This window comes from Electrophorus electricus, chromosome 2 (genome assembly GCF_013358815.1).
Source record: "Electrophorus electricus isolate fEleEle1 chromosome 2, fEleEle1.pri, whole genome shotgun sequence".
Classification (NCBI taxonomy): Eukaryota; Metazoa; Chordata; class Actinopteri; order Gymnotiformes; family Gymnotidae; genus Electrophorus; species Electrophorus electricus.
In genome coordinates this window covers 574,188-593,164 of record NC_049536.1, presented here as the reverse complement: position 1 = coordinate 593,164, position 18,977 = coordinate 574,188, and the positions used below count along the sequence as shown (strand labels likewise).

Genomic DNA, 18,977 nt, shown 5'->3' with positions numbered 1-18,977 from the left:
TGTCAATGCCTAGAAAAGGCAGGACTGAAGGACAGCACCAATCGTGGCTGCACAAGAACCTGAATTCAGCACATCAATCAAAGCACACTGTAAGACCCAAGGTACAGAGTGCATAAAGAGGTCCCTGAGACCATCCTGCCCCTGGTAGCCGGATACAAGATGCTGGCATGGCCACTGAGAGACACAACAAAGTGGCTTGGATCATATACAGGAACATATACAAGACATATGAGCTGGACACCCCCAAATCCAAATGGGAGGAACCACAGAGTGGTGGTGAACAACAAGACTGTGATCCTGTGGGATGTCCAGATCCAGATGGATAAAGTAACTGAAAGGTAATGGCAGATTTGGAATTTGATGTGCGTGTGCAGTCACACTTTCCTTCAGTGTCTGACTAAACGGGCTGCACGCCAAATGTCATCTATCTGCAGGTCACATGAGTCATCCACAGTATTCATTTCCTATGTTGTATGTCCACAAAACACCTAAGGGCTGCATAAAACCAGTTGTTACTGAGCCATGCATCTGCAGTCTGATACAATTTTCGTGTGAAAATCCTGTGCTGTTATCGTGAAATGCCAGCATATATATAATTTAAATGACTGATTAAGATTATACATGTACAAGTACTCTAGCATGCCAGTAATAAAAGTAGTACACTTTTAAGGTGTCACACTCATGGACTGGAGCATCCCCTGTTTCACTAGCTACCTAACCACGTAGTGTTTTCCCACTATTGTCTGTTTCCATGGTTCACTGTCTCCTCCCTGTTAGCCCCAGTTGTTCCTCGTTTGTCCTTCGTTAGTGTTCCTATTTAAACCTTCTTCCTTTGTCTTGTGTTTGCTGGTCATTGTCTATGTCATCATCTATGTCATCATCTGTCTCGAGCTTCTCGTTCCCCACTATGCGTATTCTCTGTACTCCAGGTTAAGTTGCCCTCTCTGTCTGTGTTGCCTTCCCAGTTGATGTTCACTGATTCTAGTCTGTTCTCCTCTCCAATGTACTCTCTCTCTCTCTGCTCTCTGTTTATGTTGTTTTTCCTGTTCATGTTCATTAAGTTTATCCTGTTCTCCCATCTATTGTACTTTCCCTCTATGCTTTTGACTGCGTTGCTTTCGCTATTCATATTCACCAGTCTTAGTCTGTTCTCATTTCTTGTCAGGTGTTCTCCTATCGATTTGTTACTGTTTAGGTTTCTTTTCCCATGTTCATATATGCTAATGTTGTCTGGTTTTCCTTTTAGTTCTGTTCCCTGTGTTTGTTTCTGTTATCGTTTGTCTAGCTATAGTAACCCGGTTATATGTACTCCCCTTCCTTATTGTTTTTCTTCCCTGCTTTTCTTAGTTTTATGCTTCATTGTTTTCCTGTTTGTCTTTCCTTAGTATTTAGTTCCCTTATTTACCTAGTATTCATCCTCACCCTGATTAATACTAGTCTTCTGTTTGTTTCCTTTGTTCCATTCTGTATTTTGTGTTTCTCTAGTTAGTTTCTTATATTAAACTTGTGGTTCACCTATCCTTTCTGTTCTCATTATGGCTTCCCTAGTCTATGATTCTGCTCATTCTCACATACGAGATGATGGTACTACACATGTGTGTTCGCCCTCAACCTTCCCCACATTACATAAGAAATGAATGAAGTATTACAATGAATGAATGAATGAATGAATGAATGAATGAATGAATGAATAACAGGATTAATTGTTTCCATGAACTCTTTTGAATTATGGCAAAACCATACAATTTGTAGTTGTAAATTCCTGTTGACATGATATTACTTACTTCTGTGTCATAGTCACTTTATTGTTTATTTGTGGTGGTAGTTTCGTTTCAGGTTTGTCATCATAACCATGCCTCTTAAAAATATTTTTCAGATCTTCCTGTAATAAAATGTAAAATCTTAGAGTAAAAACCTCCTTGATTAATATGACAAACAACCGATGTACAACTTTTATGAACACAGCAAGTAAAATAATCTAAAATGTATTAAAATTATTGCATCTAAAACATTAAGGTAACTGTCTCCAGTTAGTGTTGTTTACATTTTTGATTTTACATTTATGACATATTTATGACATTTAGACAATGTTCTTATCTAGAGTGACTTAAAAAAGTGCTTAGGTGTCTAGACAGAAGCCTAGACAACATCCTTAGCTTGTACAAACAGGTTAAAGTCCAAAAATATCCTTAAAACTCTAAGAGTCATTTCCATGCATAGTAATTGTTACTGCAAATTATTCTTGAATAGTAATAGTAAGATATGGACTAGCAATGAATGATAAAATCTTTCTTTTCAATAATTATAGAAAATAAATGGCCATATACCTCACTTTGCAGGGACGATACATCAAACCTGTTTTTGTTTTTCCTCTGCTCTAATGACAGGACCGTTTCCATTTCAAAAAGTTGCACAGCTTCTTTACTTGTGTTAGGTTTAAAACAGCATCCTCCTACAACACATGATGACATTGTGTCTGGGAGCTTTATATGCAGCAGAAAAGCTTTAGCCAATCGTAAAAATAAAGAAAGATAAAGACTGGCAAATAAACCTGTGACGTTGCTGATTCCATGGAGCACGGTGTTATCTACCTTACCAACAAGCACAGAATCCACAATAATGTTTGATGTAATCAGTGTTTTTGCAACATCAACTGGCTTGATTGTTGATCTGAGATTTGTTAGAGGAAAACAGTTATTTCACCAGGAGTCTTACTTTGGTTAATTAAAGATCATTTAAATACACAGCTACATGTGTATCTTTTTATAAATAAAACCATGAGTTATAGTCTCTGACCAAAGGTGACTACAATGTTATAGTTCCAATGTCAGACAATGCCTACCAAGGCTACTAGCAAGGTCCAAGCCTCCAAGGTAGCAGATAAGTACAAAAAACTTGATCAAAATTTGATTTATATTTCTTGTCATTTTGTGAATTGAACCAGTTATCAAGAAGAACTTACCCAACATCATTGCCATCTGTCAAACACAAAATGCGGCATCTGCAGTCAGTAAATCTTTCTCTTACTTTATTAAGTTCTTTAACTCCGTGGTTTAAAGCATCATACAATTTAGTATTTCCAGATGCCTGAAGACTGTGAACATATTCCTGAAAAAAGGAGAGCAATGATATATTAAACAGTAGGTTTTCCAGAAGGTAAATCAAGATGTACCAACAATAACCATAGGAAAGATCCAATAACCACATGAAAGAAAGCTGAAAATGGACAAAATCAACTTTTTTGACACTTGTTGGAATAAGCTTTTATTTTTTATTGACACTCTATCCTCTTCTGCATTTCTAAGTCAGATCAGAGACGGTTGCTTGGTTTATTTTTACTGAACAATACTGTTTTGCTCTCTGTGTTCATGCAGCGTTAATGTTACCCAGCCCAAAGGACACACCCACTGCCATAGGCATGTGTTAACACACACACACACACACACACACACACACACACACACACACACACACACACACACACACACACACACACACACACCACCTTGCCCACTCCCAATGCTGTAATTATTTATTGCCTGATGTGTTATAGATGCCTGTTTAACTGCCAGGCTATTCACTCTGATGTGTTATCGATGCCTGTTTAACTGCCAGGTTACTCACTCTGATGTGTTATAAATGCCTGTTTCACTGCCAGGCTACTCACTCTGATGTGTTATCGATGCCTGTTTAACTGCCAGGCTACTCACTCTGTTGTAGATGCCTGTTTAACTGCCAGGCTACTCACTCTGTTGTAGATGCTTGTTTAACTGCCAGGCTACTCACTCTGATGTGTTATAGATGCCTGTTTTAACTACCAGGCTACTCAGTCTGCTGTGTCTCTATGCTTCCAAGCTCTTTGCTGTTTTTCTGTTCTGTTTGCTTTCGCCAGCTTGCTAATGTGCTCTTTTGTTTACTTTTATTGTGTCATGGACTTTCTGTTGTTCCAGTGGAGAATAAAGACACACCAAACATGCGCTAATGTCTTGCTCTCTCCCTGCACTGGTCACACTACAAGAATGTTAGAAATGGCTCATTTTATTCTTCAGACTAAACTTAAATTGCTTTATGGTGCTGACAGACCAACACCTGTCATAACCTTTTAGCTCAAAATCTTGAATTCCATAATTCTATAAACACTGTGAAATATCAATAGTTTTTTATAATTTATAAAATAGGAAAGATAGTTATGGAGGTATTGGATTAGCACACCTAACAGCCACCTAACTTTGTAGCTATTGACCAAACTCTTACAAAGTGGAGGTAGAGAAGTTAGCAAATCCTGACCAAGCTATCAGCAGGTGGAGGTGGTGAAGTAAATCCTGGTGTTTATTTAAGTGGGGTGGCTTATCTCAGTGTGATGTCACATTAAGCAGCAAGTGAGAAACCAGGAAAAGGGACATTTGTCATAACACACTACACATTTCACAATTTCTCACCTTCTAAATACAATGACAAACATGGACTGGCAGGGAAAGCTCACTTGTTTGCAATGCCTCCTTTAAGCAAAATTAATGGGGAAAACCATTAGAAAAGGGATTCAGAAAGTTTATGAAAGTTTCATTCAAAAATTACCTTAAAGGTTTCCAAATTTTCAGTGAAGGTATGAAGAGTTTTCACTTTAGAGTCAAATTTCACAAGGCAGATCACATGGTCGAAATCATAAGCCATGCATCGGTTTGAAAAGCTGTCAAAAACTTGTTTTATAGCATCAATTCGTTTCATCTGGCACTCTGCATCAAAGCATTCCTCATGCATTGAAGAACTTGAATCAAAGAGCACCTAAAATGAAATGTATTTAAAGGTAAAACAAGATTGACATCAAAGCAACAATCAAGAGTACTTTTATCTTCGTATGTGTCAAACATCTGGTGATATTCTAGATACTGTAGATGCTCCAACTGTTGCAGAGCCAAAAACGTACTCTTGATTCATTATAATTAGAGTAATTAACTCATTCAAAATGTGTATAAAAATGATACAATCCATTATTAATCATGATTAGTATAACATAAATTAATATTTTAATACAAGTTGCATAGTTAAAGAATAGTGAAACTGGTTTAGGAAAGAAAATGTTTCTATTTTTATGCATTTTGAAAGTCACTGTGTGTATGGCAAACATTTTATATATATATATATATATATATATATATATATATATATATATATATATATATTTATTTATTTATTATTTTTTTTTGGAAAGTCACTGTGTGTATGGCAAACATGAGGTTAAATAAACTATATCCCTTATACACACACACATTATATATATATTTGAAAGTCACTGTGTGTATGGCAAACATGAGGTTAAATAAACTATATCCCTTATACACACACACATTATATATATATTTGAAAGTCACTGTGTGTATGGCAAACATGAGGTTAAATAAACTATATCCCTTATACACACACACATTATATATATATATATATATATATATATATATATATATATATATATATATATATATATATATATATATATATATATATTTGAAAGTCACTGTGTGTATGGCAAACATGAGGTTAAATAAACTATATCCCTTATACACACACACATTATATATATATATATATATATATATATATATATATATATATATATATATATATATATATATATATAGTGACTTTCAAAACGCATAAAAATAGAAACATTTTCTTTCCTAAACCAGTTTCACCATTCTTTAACTATGCAACTTGTATTAAAAGTGGCAGGGATCATAATCAAAAATATATGCAAGACATATGAGCTAGAAATCCCAAGTCTAAAGGAGCCAAAGAACATGATCAAAAACAACAAATCTAAGGCCCTGTGGGACTTCCAAATCCAGACAGGCAGACAAGCAACTAATGGTAACCCAACAAGACTTCGTAATAGTAGATTAGATGCAGAAAGCTACAGTTGAAATAGAGGTGGAAATCCCAAGTGATGTAAACATCCAAAAGAAGCAATATGAATAGATGGTGAAATACCAGGGACTGAAGGAGAAAATAGAGAAAATGTGAAATGAGTGGCTCCAAAGTGACTCCTAAACTGGAGGAGTAGCCTCAACATATCCCAGGAAAGACAACTTTTGCTCTTTGATTTTAAATAATCATTAGAGGAGTTTCTATAACATACCACTATTGCTTCTTTTGGTGTTTTTGTCACTGTGAAAGTTAGGTCAGCTCTTGCATCTCTCAGTCTAGGGGAAATAAAAAAGAAATCAGATATATATATTTACCTTCACAGCAAGGGTCACTCTAGCATTCTTTAGTCATTCTAGTGTTAAAGTATGCTCAGTGCCACCAGTTCCATGCAAATCTATCATTCTATACATGAAAATGACAAGACACAACAATCCATTCACCTCCTAGTCCTCGACATGCCCAAAACACTGAACACCTTAACCATTCCACACTTAACTAGCCTGTGCTCTCCTCATCCTCATACTAGCTATGCCTTTCAGCTACTTCTGATAACTCTTTCACATATTCCCTTAGCTTACAACTTCTAAAAACAAATTCCACAAGCAAAGATGTGGCAGACGTAGCTAAAAATCCCATAGCACCTAATCTACTGGCCTTATATATACCCGGAACAAACGTTCTCTCACCTCTCTCTTAGCAGCTATCTCTACTGGTGTAACATCTATCTCTACTGGTCTATCACCCATCTCTACTGGTCTATTCCCCATCTCTACTGGTCTTTTATGTGTCTGCAATATGTTCTCTCACCTCAGCCACCAAGTCTGTATACTTCAGCTTCTTCCTTTTGAATGTTTCCTCTACTGCATGCTTGAATAGATTTGTTAAAATCCACATACTATCCACTTACTTACAGAGTACATGGCAAACCATCAGTTCAATAAGTGAAACAAACACGTGGTCAAAACAAGCATCAAGGTAATATGCTTCAGCATCCCAGTCATTGCACATATGTTTACAACTAGGATCTACACCACTCCACTATCCAGGGTTTTGCTGGTAGGAAAGACACCCTAAGTCAGTTGACGCAAAAATTTAATGTGACTCACATCACCCATCACCCACAACACTCGCCAGGGGATTCTCCACTTCTCTAGATTCTCCCAACAAAGCCATAGTCCCTGTTTTCCCTGTGAAGCTGCTGTTGTGTGCCGTGCTTCCTCTTCCTGTTTAAGAAAAAACTACTAACCATTCGCCTTCTCTCTGGAGATGTGGCCTTATTAAAATCTTTCCATGAAACACCTGACCCAAGACCTGCTCTTTATTTATCCGAACTGCAGCTAATTGTACTGACAGTACAGATTCTACTTCCTCCCTACTTTTGCGACTGGTGCTGACATCATTGCATGCTTGGACCCTATCACCTCATGAAAATCATCTCACAACTCACCTTTGACCCTAACAAAATCAAGATAGTACACTAAGCACCTGATTATACACTAACAAAATCATTTTATGAGCCACCTTAGCACCTTTAAATTCCTCAACCAAGCTTGCCAGTGGTAACTCCAGCACTCCTCTCCCATGCCACGCTGTAATACTTAACCACTAATACCCTACCCACTTCCTTACAGTCTTATTCAGAATGCTCTCCAGCCTCTCTACTTCTGTAATCTCTGCTTCTGTAATCTAATACGAGGCAGCATGCCAAACTGGAGGCACCACAGTTTCACGACTTGCACTTTCTCATTGAATGCTGCATAATTTTTGCTCAGAGAGTATTGGATGGGGCTTGTGAATGAAATGGATGTAATTCCTATACTTTTCACCCTATTTGAATGTAAATACACACAAATTAAAGCTGTAAATCTACCCTTTGAGCTCAAATGTATTTTTAAATTTTAACTTCAATATGCTATTGTAGATATCTTAATTACCAATAATAGTTGAACCAATTTGCAGAGTTTGGACTGAAATACTGCCAGCTGTCCACATATGAATGAGCAGAGGCCTTCTTTCATCTTGATAAAATATCACATAGCAGTACACACTTTGCCATTGGCACTATGAATAATAATGTGACTTTCCCAATGTCAGTGAAAATGTGGCTTCAGTTATTGAGAATAATAGAGGAGGTAAAATCCTTACTTATTGGCCAGCTCTTCAACATTCACGGTGACCTCTTTCCCAGCAAGACAGTCAAACACCTTAATGTTTTGAGGTGTGAGTTTGTCTTTACTAGTGTAAATGGCAAGATTTTCTGTAAAGGTAAAAAGCAATACATATTGATCAGGATAATCAGGATAAATTATAATATGGGTTTTACACAGGTGATATTGTGGTGTGGAATATTATATCTAAAGAAAATGTAAAGATGTGTCAGAAGCTGTTATAGATGCAGTGTCATCTCATAGGTGCAATTATGATTATTCAGCATAGTTGTGTAACAGCTGAGGAAAGCGAGGCCACTTTAAAGGAATAGGTTTACCCTGTTGTCAAACACTGATCCCTAATGAGTGTGAACTAGAATTCTGAAAGCTTCAATCGAATGGCTGGAGGTTCTTCTTGAAGAATGGCCCAAATCAGACTATAGGTAGGTAAGAACTGCTCAACACAAGTACTGTATTTAGTATTAGTTACACTTACAGTCATATAAAAAACAAAGAACACCCTCTATGAATTCTGTTTTTACCTATCAGGACATAATAAATAAAATGGTCCATAGCAGGTCTTAAGATTAGGTAAATAAAACCTCAGATGAACACCCTGCACCCCATGAATCAATAACTTGTAGAGCATTTACAGCATTTAGCAGATGCATTTATCTAAAGCAACTTATAATTGTGACTAACTACTATTTGAACAACTGACATTGTAGGCCATGCTCAGGGGCCCAACAGTGCTAACTTGGCAATGATGGGACTTAAACTAGCAATTTTCTAATTAGTAGGCCAAAACCTTTACTACTGTACTAGCCCTGCACCACCTTTAGTAGCAATAAGTCTCTATGACTTTATCAGTGTCTCACATTGTTCTGGAGGAGTATTGGCCCACTCTTCTTTAGTGTTGCTTCAGTTCACTGAGGTTGTTGATCATTTGTTTATTCACATCTTTCTTAAGGTCCCATCAGAGCGGTTCAGTTGGGTTGAGGTCTGGATTTTGACTGGGCCATTGTAACACCTTGATTCTTTCTTTTTTTTTTTTACCATTCTGTTGTAGATTTGCTGGTGTGACTAGGATCATTGTCCTGTTGCATGACCCAGTTTTGTCCAAGCTTTAGCTGTTGGATAGATGGCCTCACAGTTAATTTTACAATATATTGGTATACACAAGAGTTCATGGTGGACTCAGTGAAGGGAAGATGCCCAGGTGCTGTGGTTGCAAAATAAGCCACCATCACCCCTTCACCACTGTTGGTATGAGGTGTTTGTGCTGATATACTGTGTTTGCTTTTACCCAAACATGGTGCTGTGAATTATGGCCAAACATCTCTTCTTTGGTCTCATCTGTCCAAAGGACATTGTTTCAGAGGTCTTGTGGTTTGTTCAGATACAACTTAAGCCATGCTTTTATGTTCTTTTTAGACAGAACAGGCTTTTTCCAAACAAGCCACACTTGTTCATTTCTGCTTTTATAGAGGTGATCTTGTGTATCTTTTTTTATAGAGGTGATCTTGTGTATCTTTTATAGAGGTGATCTTGTGAGCTTGTCTTGTGTATTTTAGTTCCATTCCGTAGTTTCGTTTTCTCCGCCCTCATTTGATTTTCCACATCTGTCCATCGTTTCTAGTCTTGTTAAGTTCGTGTATTTAAACCCTGTCTTGAGGCCTGTGTGTTTGCTGTTCATTGCATGTGTATTTGAATGTTAGGTTCATTTGTGTTTATGAGTTTGATTGGTTTAATGTCTGTTTTTGAAAGCCTGTCTCTGTATACCTGTAAGTTTGTACTCCGTGTATCCTAGCCTTCATGTTTCTTAGCCCTGAGTTTTCCATAGTCTCTGTTATAGACTGATTCCCCAGTTTGTCTTTGTGTGTTTTTGTTTTGTCATGTATTTTCGTGATCTCTGTGTTGGCTCTATGACCCTGGATTGCTACAACGACTCTGATTTTGGATTTGCCCATAATAAATCTTGCTCTTCTCTGCGCATGTTTCCACCTCCTTACCTTTCAACGTAACAGTATTATTATTAGTTATATTTATACAGCACCTTTCTCAGACTTTAGGATGCTTTACAGACAGACATCAGCTTTTACAGTTAGCTTTTACAATTACTTACACACAGATAAGGTAGCCAAAAACATTGCCTGGGGGTGTTGAATTGGAACAAATAAGCTATTTGCTGTTTCTAGACATGAACTACAGGTCCAACTACTCTTCCATGATGCATCATCCAGATATTCACTGATCAGATGCAAGATTTGAACACATCCTTAGCACATTAGCCTTAACCCTTTATAAACTCAAACCCATTGTAGAGTCAAATGTTCAAAAACGCCAACACCTCATAGAAGCCATGAAAAACTGAGGTTGTTCTGAGAGCATATGTGGATCCTACCCAGTATACTGTTCTTAATTAAGTAACCAGTGATTCTAAATAAACATCTAATAAGCATTTATATGAGGACCTGCATCAGCATGTAAATTAGGTGATGAAGATCTACAACGGAAATGTTTGTCACAACATAGGTGTGCATTTTATAGGATTTTGAGTGTTTATCATATTTTTAAATTATGTTTCTGCCCAGCACATTCCATGTTCAAAGGAAGAAGTCTGACATTTTTCAGTAGTACTGTTCACAACACTATTAAGGCTCAGTACTAATCTTTGTAAACTGAGTGTCACAGTTGCCTCTCCCCACCATGGCATTGTGGTTCCAATGGCAATAGCGCCATGTGCTTTTGCTGTTGTTACATTTTGTCTCTGCCCTGTCTTGTGCTCTGTTCTCCACATCCTTCATTATCTGAACCTATTAATCTTTTGTATTTATACCCCATGTTTTCCTGCCTTCGTTGAGTGGTTATTGTTTGTATGCATCTTAGCTTGTTCACTCACTAGTCTCAAATATTTATGTTGCACTCTGCCCATATTTTTGTTTTCTGGTTTTATGTCTGTATCTTCCATCTAATTGACCTTGGACTGGAATTGTACTTGTAGTTTTGGAATTGTCCTTAATTACACTGTGATTACTACTTGATCTTAAAAAAAAAAAAAAAAAGATGTTTACATTGACTGACTTTACTTCTTTTCACACACATTTACACATAGTTTGATCCTGTGTGTAAATAATACATAAATGACCACTCTCAAATATATATTAGCAAACATCAAAGGAAAACCAGTGGATGCATTACCTTCACTGATAAACACCAAGCGTGGTCCTTCAACTCCCAGAGGCTTCAGCTGTAATGGTGGAGTTATTCTGAGGTGCTCATACTTTGCAAGGTCCTGATTCATCTGGGCATATGTTTTCCCTGTACTGATTTCAAAACTAAATAACATAATTGACATAATGAATTTCATGACTATAACATTTTATAATAACTAACAACTAAATTAATAAATCTTATAAATGTTCTTTGAAAATATAGTTATTGTGTGCAATCATGGGGAAAGTTTGACTGGCCAATTATGAGGTCATTCAATGATTAATTTCATAATGTGTCATTACTACAAGTGAGAATGACATACTTGGAAGCAGGTTGTGTAGGAGCATATGAAATCCAGAGTGGAAAAGCATCCATGAATGGTGGGACACTGAGCAAAATTCTCTCAACATCAGTTTCTCTTTGAATTGATGTCTCTTTAAGGTTCTCCATGGTGCAATTTGGGATTTTTTCACCATCTTAAGGAATTATAGTTATTAAACAGTCTGCTTTAAATAAATCTAAATTCTGGTCATAAAACAGTTATGAAAAGTGAAGAAAATTCTTACCTTTTATTTTTTCTAGAACATATTCCCTGTCAAATATTTCAGGCACTCCTGGTACTTTTACAGGTTCAGAGAAACGTTGGCCTGTTGACTGTGCTTTCAGGGATATCCGAGCATAATTTTCATGCTCCAAGCTCTCGTTCTAAAGGGACAAATGCTCCTGAGTGTTAGAAAGGTTCTGCCTGGCTTGCAACATTTTACAAACAATAAACAAATAAACAAAGTGTGACAGTTATGAAAAATAAAAGGTTGACTTTTACTTTGCTCATCTCTTACTACCTATGCTACCCACAAACATCAAACAAGGGTCAAGTGTTTCAAGTTCCCCATAATGGATTCCTTTGTAGATGAGGCACATGCTGTAGGCACTATCAATGATCCTCCTTAAATCCTTTCAGACCACAATAAATATTGTTCTGGGGTATAAAGTTCACATCAGATGTTATCTAGATGTAGATAGAAGGAGGAAGGAAATTTTTCTTACATGAAGGTTAAAGCATGATTGTTTATTGGTTAGTTTCACACAGATTGACACACAAATTCATCAATCACACATGGTGAATAGATGGGTAAGACCTGATTGACACACGAACATGTGACTCACATAACATACTGTATATCTTAACCTATAATCTAACCTCTCATAGACTCTTTTTCAAAGATTCAGGAAACGCTAGAACCATATTTTGATGCTGTCTTATTGCAAAGATATTAATAAACACATTGCAATACATCGATGCCGACGGGCTAGCGCATGTGCTGAGCACCAGGGGTTAAAAGGTTTTATAAGAAATTTCCAAAGGTCTACAACTTCCCTCATTTCATTTCACATCTGCTCCTTCATTCACACCTGTCATTGTGGTCATGAACCCCAACTCCCACAATCCTCCTGCTAATATTGTCAGATCTGATTCCCTTGTTTATTGACTGCACCTGTTCCCCATTTACCATCGTTACCTTGTGTATATAAGTCTCCCCTTTAACTATGTCTTTGTGAAGTCTCACATAAGTTTTCTTTTGTATTTCTGACCTTGTTTTGTTGCCTGTTACAGTTACAGACCACTGCCTGTTTGTTTTTTGCCTCTGGATTATTCTGTTTTTGTTTGCTCTGCTTCCCATTAAACTTGCATTTGCTCCTGCCCACCAGCCAGACAAACCGTAAATCAATTATTATGTCAGAGTTGAATGCAGGTAAAAGGTTTTAATGATGTAGAGGGGCAATTCAGAGGCATAGACAGATAACAAGCAGAGGTGATATCCAGCAAACAGGTGAATAGCAAACAAATCCTATAGGGACCAGGCAAAAGAGCAAATAAGGTTTACTGGCAAAAAGAGAGCTGTAACCATGAAAGCGATAATAAATACTAATGCTTGGAATTGTAAGGCAGGCAGGTGAGACTTTGCAATGACTGACTGGAAAAAAGGAAGATTATATAAATGAGATATTGAGTGATAACTAGTAACAGGTGGACCTAGTAGTCAGGTGATCTGAACCGAACTAGGGGCTTGTGGGTAGTGTAGTGAGTGTTGTGCTGAGTCAGAGTACAAGATGTGACATCCACCAGCCAAACAAACTGTAAATCCATTATTAATCCACCAATCAGACAACCAGACAACTGCTGGCAACAGATGCAGGATTTACAATCACCAAAATGCCAAAGAACCAGAGAATAACCACTTGTATACCTCTCCGTGTGATAGAAGGTAGGCCCAGCAAACAGGTGCATGTTCAAAAACCTCCCAATCTTCAATGATCTTGTCCCCAGTTCTTTTAGTAGGGCTTGGTAACAATTCCCTGAAGAGAAAGTAAAGCCCTTCAACAACTGCAACCTGGAAAGTAAAAAAGAAGAATTATAAGACTAGTCACTTCAGAGACGTTCTTCAAAGTCCCTCATTGCTTGACATTTCTGTCAAAACATTCTGTCATTAATGGAAGTGTGGCATGAAAGCATAACATTGAACTAAACTGTGTTGAGTTGGCAATGTATCATATCTGTGGTAGGTCTTTGCAGCACTGTTACATGTAAGACCATCTGCTAAATGCCAAAATGTAAATGTTAATGTCACTACAAGAATTGCTGAGTTATTCAAGTTTTTATTATTAGATTCTGAAATCTATGTGACTTAATTATAACATCTGAATCAAGATCTGAATCAATATTTCAAGTCTTCACATCTGAATCACATTTATATCTTTTTCATTCCTCCAACATATTCTTTTACTCTTAGAGAAGTTTTAAATGACTGCATTACCTTCTGGATTCTTGTAATATTCACAGTTTTACATATGAGTTGGTACAAGCTCTGAGCCAGAGGATTGCACCCACTTAGTTTTCGAATGTATGCAATCACTTTCTTGAAGTCCTCTCCACTATGTCTCATTGTCTGTAAAATGAAAACACAAATTTGGTTAAGCCAAACAGTAAAAACCCATGTGCTGAGACGTGTACATCTTTAGAAACATTTGATATCACAAGGCTCATGTGACTTGTCTCAGTGTAACAATAAGTTACATATGTTGAATTTTTAAATCTTCCACATGTATACCATTTTCTTCTTAGTTTAGATTGGGTGACCGTCACAACTTCTGTGGTTGGTTGTAGTCTGTCTGTATTGAATGTACCAGGTATAATGGGAGTACTCTGTGACTCTTCGAAGCCCATGTTATAGCCACTGTCTAGAGTGCTTTTTTCACCTGCACATAACTGCACATTTCTGCCCCTTGCTGAATATGAGATGCAAAACCCTGCTCCATGCTGTCCTAATGTCCTATTCTGGTAATCACTGAAATTCTCTTTTCAGTTATTAATGAAAGCATGCATTTTTTTTTCAGTATATTCATAATTCTGCTAATAGAATTCTAACTCATTGTAAAATTCTATCTTATTTTAAAAATTCTGTTTACAATCCTATTCCAGATATACTGACTATCTGTCCTTTGTGCATCAAGTTTAAACTACTTTTTAACATACAGATGGCCTAGAATCCCTTTTTTATGTTTCTTGTCCACATTTCCCTGTTGAGACCTTCTTTACTATCAGGTCTTCTGCTGAGGACTTCTTTCCTACATCTGGACTAGTAATCAGTAGGGGCAGATCTTTTAGTATCATGGCCCCTAGACTTTTAAACACTATCACAGTCCTTACTCCTCTGCTTTTGTCAACCTAAAGTCAAGACAAAACACTGTTTTCTTGATGCTTTCTCTATTTTATCACTATTGATATTGTTTTTGCTTATGTTGTACAATGGTTTTGTTCTGTAGTTGTCTATGGTACATAATAAGGTTCCTAATTAAAGAACTATAGATCTGTTCATATTTTCGGTAACACCATTGTGAGTAGTACTTTATAGATAATTAATAAACATAACAGAATATCTGTAACATTGTTATGAATGAATCAGAAGAGAGTATGGATACAATCGCAGTCAAGTTTACTCACAATTGGAATATTTCAAGGGTCAGACACCAGTGAGCAGAGCTCAGATCCTCCCAACTAACCTTAACCTAACACCTAATCCCTTAACCCAAAACCTAATCCTAACCCTCATCATAATCCTAACCATAAGCAAAAACCTAATTCTAACCCTCATCCCTGCGCTAATCCTTACCCTAACCATAATCCAGTTAAATTTCAGTTACAGAATGTTGTCAACAGCACGTCTATAGCAGCTTGTTGAGTATGCTGTGATGGTATGTATTATACCTGTTACATGTTCAGTGTCGTCTCAGGTTAACATCTACAGATATTAGACACTCCAAATAAAGTGAGAAACAACTGAATTTATTAGATTATAAAAAATAATATTTACAGTTATTTAAAATTCTCTTGATTTGAACTACTGAATGTATTCAGATGCCTCACTACTGCTACTTCACTGATATGTGACTGAGTCTGTTGAGTGTTTATTTAATCTAAAAAGAGCCACTCAAAGTGTCACAATATTTTTCTTCAGTTTAATTCTTTCTTCCCTTATTCTATTAATTCTCAGTGTGTGAGTTTAATCTTAGTTATGTAGTAATAGTTGTTGTCATTTTGTACTTTCCTTCTGTCAAGTGACATGGCCATAAAAAGCTTATAAAAATATGCAGAGTTATTACATTCAGACCTTAGACAGTGTTAGAGTTATTGAGGATTTAAAAGCACAAGTTATGGATGCCTCATCTGAAGTTAACGAGCCCTCAATTAATGAGCATCAGAGCCCTGGCAGCATGGATGACATCATGGAGAAATACCTGAGCTTTGGCTCACTGGAGCACAATATTCCTCACATTTATGTGTCTGATGAGACACCTGTTGAATGAGCTCAATTAACAGGAGACTCCATTCTGTCACACGTAAAATTAGCTAGACCTTTAGGGACACCAGCAGCAGTAGTGAGCTGTATACCAGGGGCCAGGGCGCTGCACACTGCAGGTAATCTTAAAGTTTTAGGCAACATAGGTTCTCTAAGATAGTCATTCACAGAGGAGCTAACGATATATGCCTTCACTACTCAGAGATTACTAGAAGTGATACTGTAGAGGTGTGTCAATTAGTGAAGGCGATGTCCAATGCTGTACTATAATCTCATCCTATTATAGAAAAACTGGACCATCTGTTTATCACATATAGATTGGACTGCTGTCATGCCTTTCTATCTAATGTACCAATTAACAAATTCCAATGAGTTCATAATGCTGATCACATTACTTCTGTTTTAGATACATTGCAGTGGCTCCAAGTAAAATGGCATCTTGATTATAAAATACTTCTAATGACCTACAAAACAGTGAATAGTCTTGCCCCACAGTACCAAAACTGTAACAAAATTATTTTAAAGAGTCAGAAAAAATCTTACATACTAAGTAATGGCAACTTACAATGGCTCGCAGAGTTGAGTAGAAAACACTTAGGCCTTTTTGTGACTGTTGTACCATGGGTTTGACATCACTGATGAACATGTCATTGAAAGAGGGTACTAGATCATGAAATGAGGACAGGGTGAAGTATACTGGTTCCTCTTCAGTGACCCCGAGGTCATACAGTGTGTCACTGACACTGTAATTCTCATCTCTGTTGAAAAGAATTATTAAGACAAAGTTACAGTAGCCTAGTTTTCTCCGCAGAGGACCATTACCTTGTCATTTAAAATTTCATTATCAGTGTTACGAATCTCTAGTTGGCATTCAACATAACTATTTACTGTATCTACAGGTATAATTATACATATAGAAATAAATGAATAATTACTTGGGGTGCAACACATGTGCAGGTATACCGCTTTCAAGTGAAAGTCTTCCCCTCAAGTCAACTATTGTGCTTTGCTCCAGATCCACATGGATTTCATGAATCCCCTATAAAAAGAATGAATGCAATAACTGGTTATTTACATGTGGACATCTAAACTATATATGGACATCTAAACTACACGTGGACATATAAACTACATATTGTCACGGACCGCTCCTCCCACATGAGTCACGTGGTATGGCCCGCCACGTGCAGGGGGATCCACATATGTACTGTGTTTGTCTGTTTTGTAACCACACCCCCCAGGATTGCCCACACGTGTACAGGGTTTGTCCTTAAGTGTCATTGTGTCTATTTAAACCCCTATCCGTGTGTGGTCCCTTTGTTGGTCATTGTCGCTATGTGTGTGTTCAACTAGATCTGTGTAGCTGTAACGTTGGTTTGTGCAGTTTCCGGTAAATGTGTATACATCTTTGTTTAATGTTAAATGTAAAGTTATGTTTATTGTAAATGTTGTATGTGTGTGCCACCTCTGTCTCACGTGTTTAGTGTTAGTAAATGTTCTGTACGAAGGAGGAAGTTGGTGTCCTGCCCCGCACCCTGTGGCACTCAGGCCACAAATGTTACACATATGGACATCTAAACTACATGTGGACATCTAAACTACATGTGGACACCTAAAACTGTGTTTTATGAAAGTGTACTATTTCAGTGTACTATGAATGTTTGGCAAATTAACATGAGTGAAACATAAAACAGTTGAACAGTTGTTAGTAAAACATTCTTTTGGTGTGGACTAAATCAAGATTTATGAATTCACTGTGCACTATTTTGAGCAAATCTCTGTACACTGTACCTTCAGCATGACGTGACAGCGGACAGTATTTGGTCCTTCATTTGTTATGTTAGCTTGGCTTGGACATTGAGGAGATTCTTTCAAGTTTTCCTTTGGTGTAAATATGGCATATAATTTTCTCTCATTTTCAATATGCCTGTCTTTCAGAGACCCTACAAGCAAAGCATGTTATTTGTACAGCTCATTCAATACATAAAGTTAATTAAAAGTGCTTTATATAAACAAAAATAAAAGCATACAGAGCACAAAAAAAATACAATGAATAAATTGGAGGTAAAAAGAGAATTGTTTTTGCCACGCACAAATTCATGGCCATGTAACATTAGGTGTATCCCAAACTCAAACCAGAAGACAGGGTAGACTGTATTTCTCTGCTGCTATGTCACTGAAGGCTGTTCCATTCTTAAGCACATTTGGAACACAGCACAGAATGGCTGCCTACGTTCTAGGAATACACAACACCTTCCTGCTTCAGTCACTCACAGTCCTCTGCAGACATTCATTTGTGTAAGCAATGCTATGAATGCAAAATGTGTTATGCTAACTTCCATATAACATGTGTGTGCAGCCTGGTGTATAACACATTAGCTGTAGCTGCAGCACTCAATATAGCACTATTTCCCTGCTAGAATTCATGACATGAAACACTAGATATTGTTTTTAAGAAAATAAGCCCCACAAACCACATCATCCACCCAACTACCTAACCAACTCTACAACATTTACTCTCACTTCTGAAAGTTAAAAGTCAGCCATCCTTGATTCTAGTCAAGGGTTCCCACTTTGCCTCTTTCTCCTTCACCTAATCGAATCAGGTCAGGTTGCTTTATTACCTGTAGTTATGAAAAAACCCCAATACAGTTTACCTTCACAACATACTGTAGTAATGCAGTCCACCTGAGACTACACTGGCCTCAATCATCTGGACACTCCAGGCTACACTGCCAGAGTTATATTTGCAGTCCTCAGATCTGCTTTTGCCAGAATGGCTCCATGAAAAATGAATAGAACCAAAGGTGGTTCATGTCTCAGTTTCCTGTCA

At 37.1% G+C, this 18,977-nt stretch overlaps 1 protein-coding gene across 1 annotated transcript in view; it reads right to left on the bottom strand.

Annotated features, from left to right (window-relative positions):
* The window catches only part of LOC113583835, a 28,025-nt gene that overhangs the window by 5,321 nt on the left and 3,727 nt on the right, over positions 1 to 18,977 (bottom strand). The window contains exons 5-19 of the mRNA XM_027020411.2: positions 17,936 to 18,087; positions 17,080 to 17,183; positions 16,710 to 16,902; positions 14,102 to 14,233; positions 13,535 to 13,678; positions 11,852 to 11,990; positions 11,608 to 11,761; positions 11,271 to 11,407; positions 8,068 to 8,179; positions 6,134 to 6,197; positions 4,576 to 4,782; positions 2,963 to 3,108; positions 2,552 to 2,670; positions 2,328 to 2,452; positions 1,785 to 1,882 (exon numbers count right to left, since the gene is read on the bottom strand). Coding sequence (XP_026876212.2) covers positions 1,785 to 1,882; positions 2,328 to 2,452; positions 2,552 to 2,670; positions 2,963 to 3,108; positions 4,576 to 4,782; positions 6,134 to 6,197; positions 8,068 to 8,179; positions 11,271 to 11,407; positions 11,608 to 11,761; positions 11,852 to 11,990; positions 13,535 to 13,678; positions 14,102 to 14,233; positions 16,710 to 16,902; positions 17,080 to 17,183; positions 17,936 to 18,087 — 2,026 coding nt within the window. The remainder of the gene's footprint in view (positions 1 to 1,784; positions 1,883 to 2,327; positions 2,453 to 2,551; positions 2,671 to 2,962; positions 3,109 to 4,575; positions 4,783 to 6,133; positions 6,198 to 8,067; positions 8,180 to 11,270; positions 11,408 to 11,607; positions 11,762 to 11,851; positions 11,991 to 13,534; positions 13,679 to 14,101; positions 14,234 to 16,709; positions 16,903 to 17,079; positions 17,184 to 17,935; positions 18,088 to 18,977) is intronic.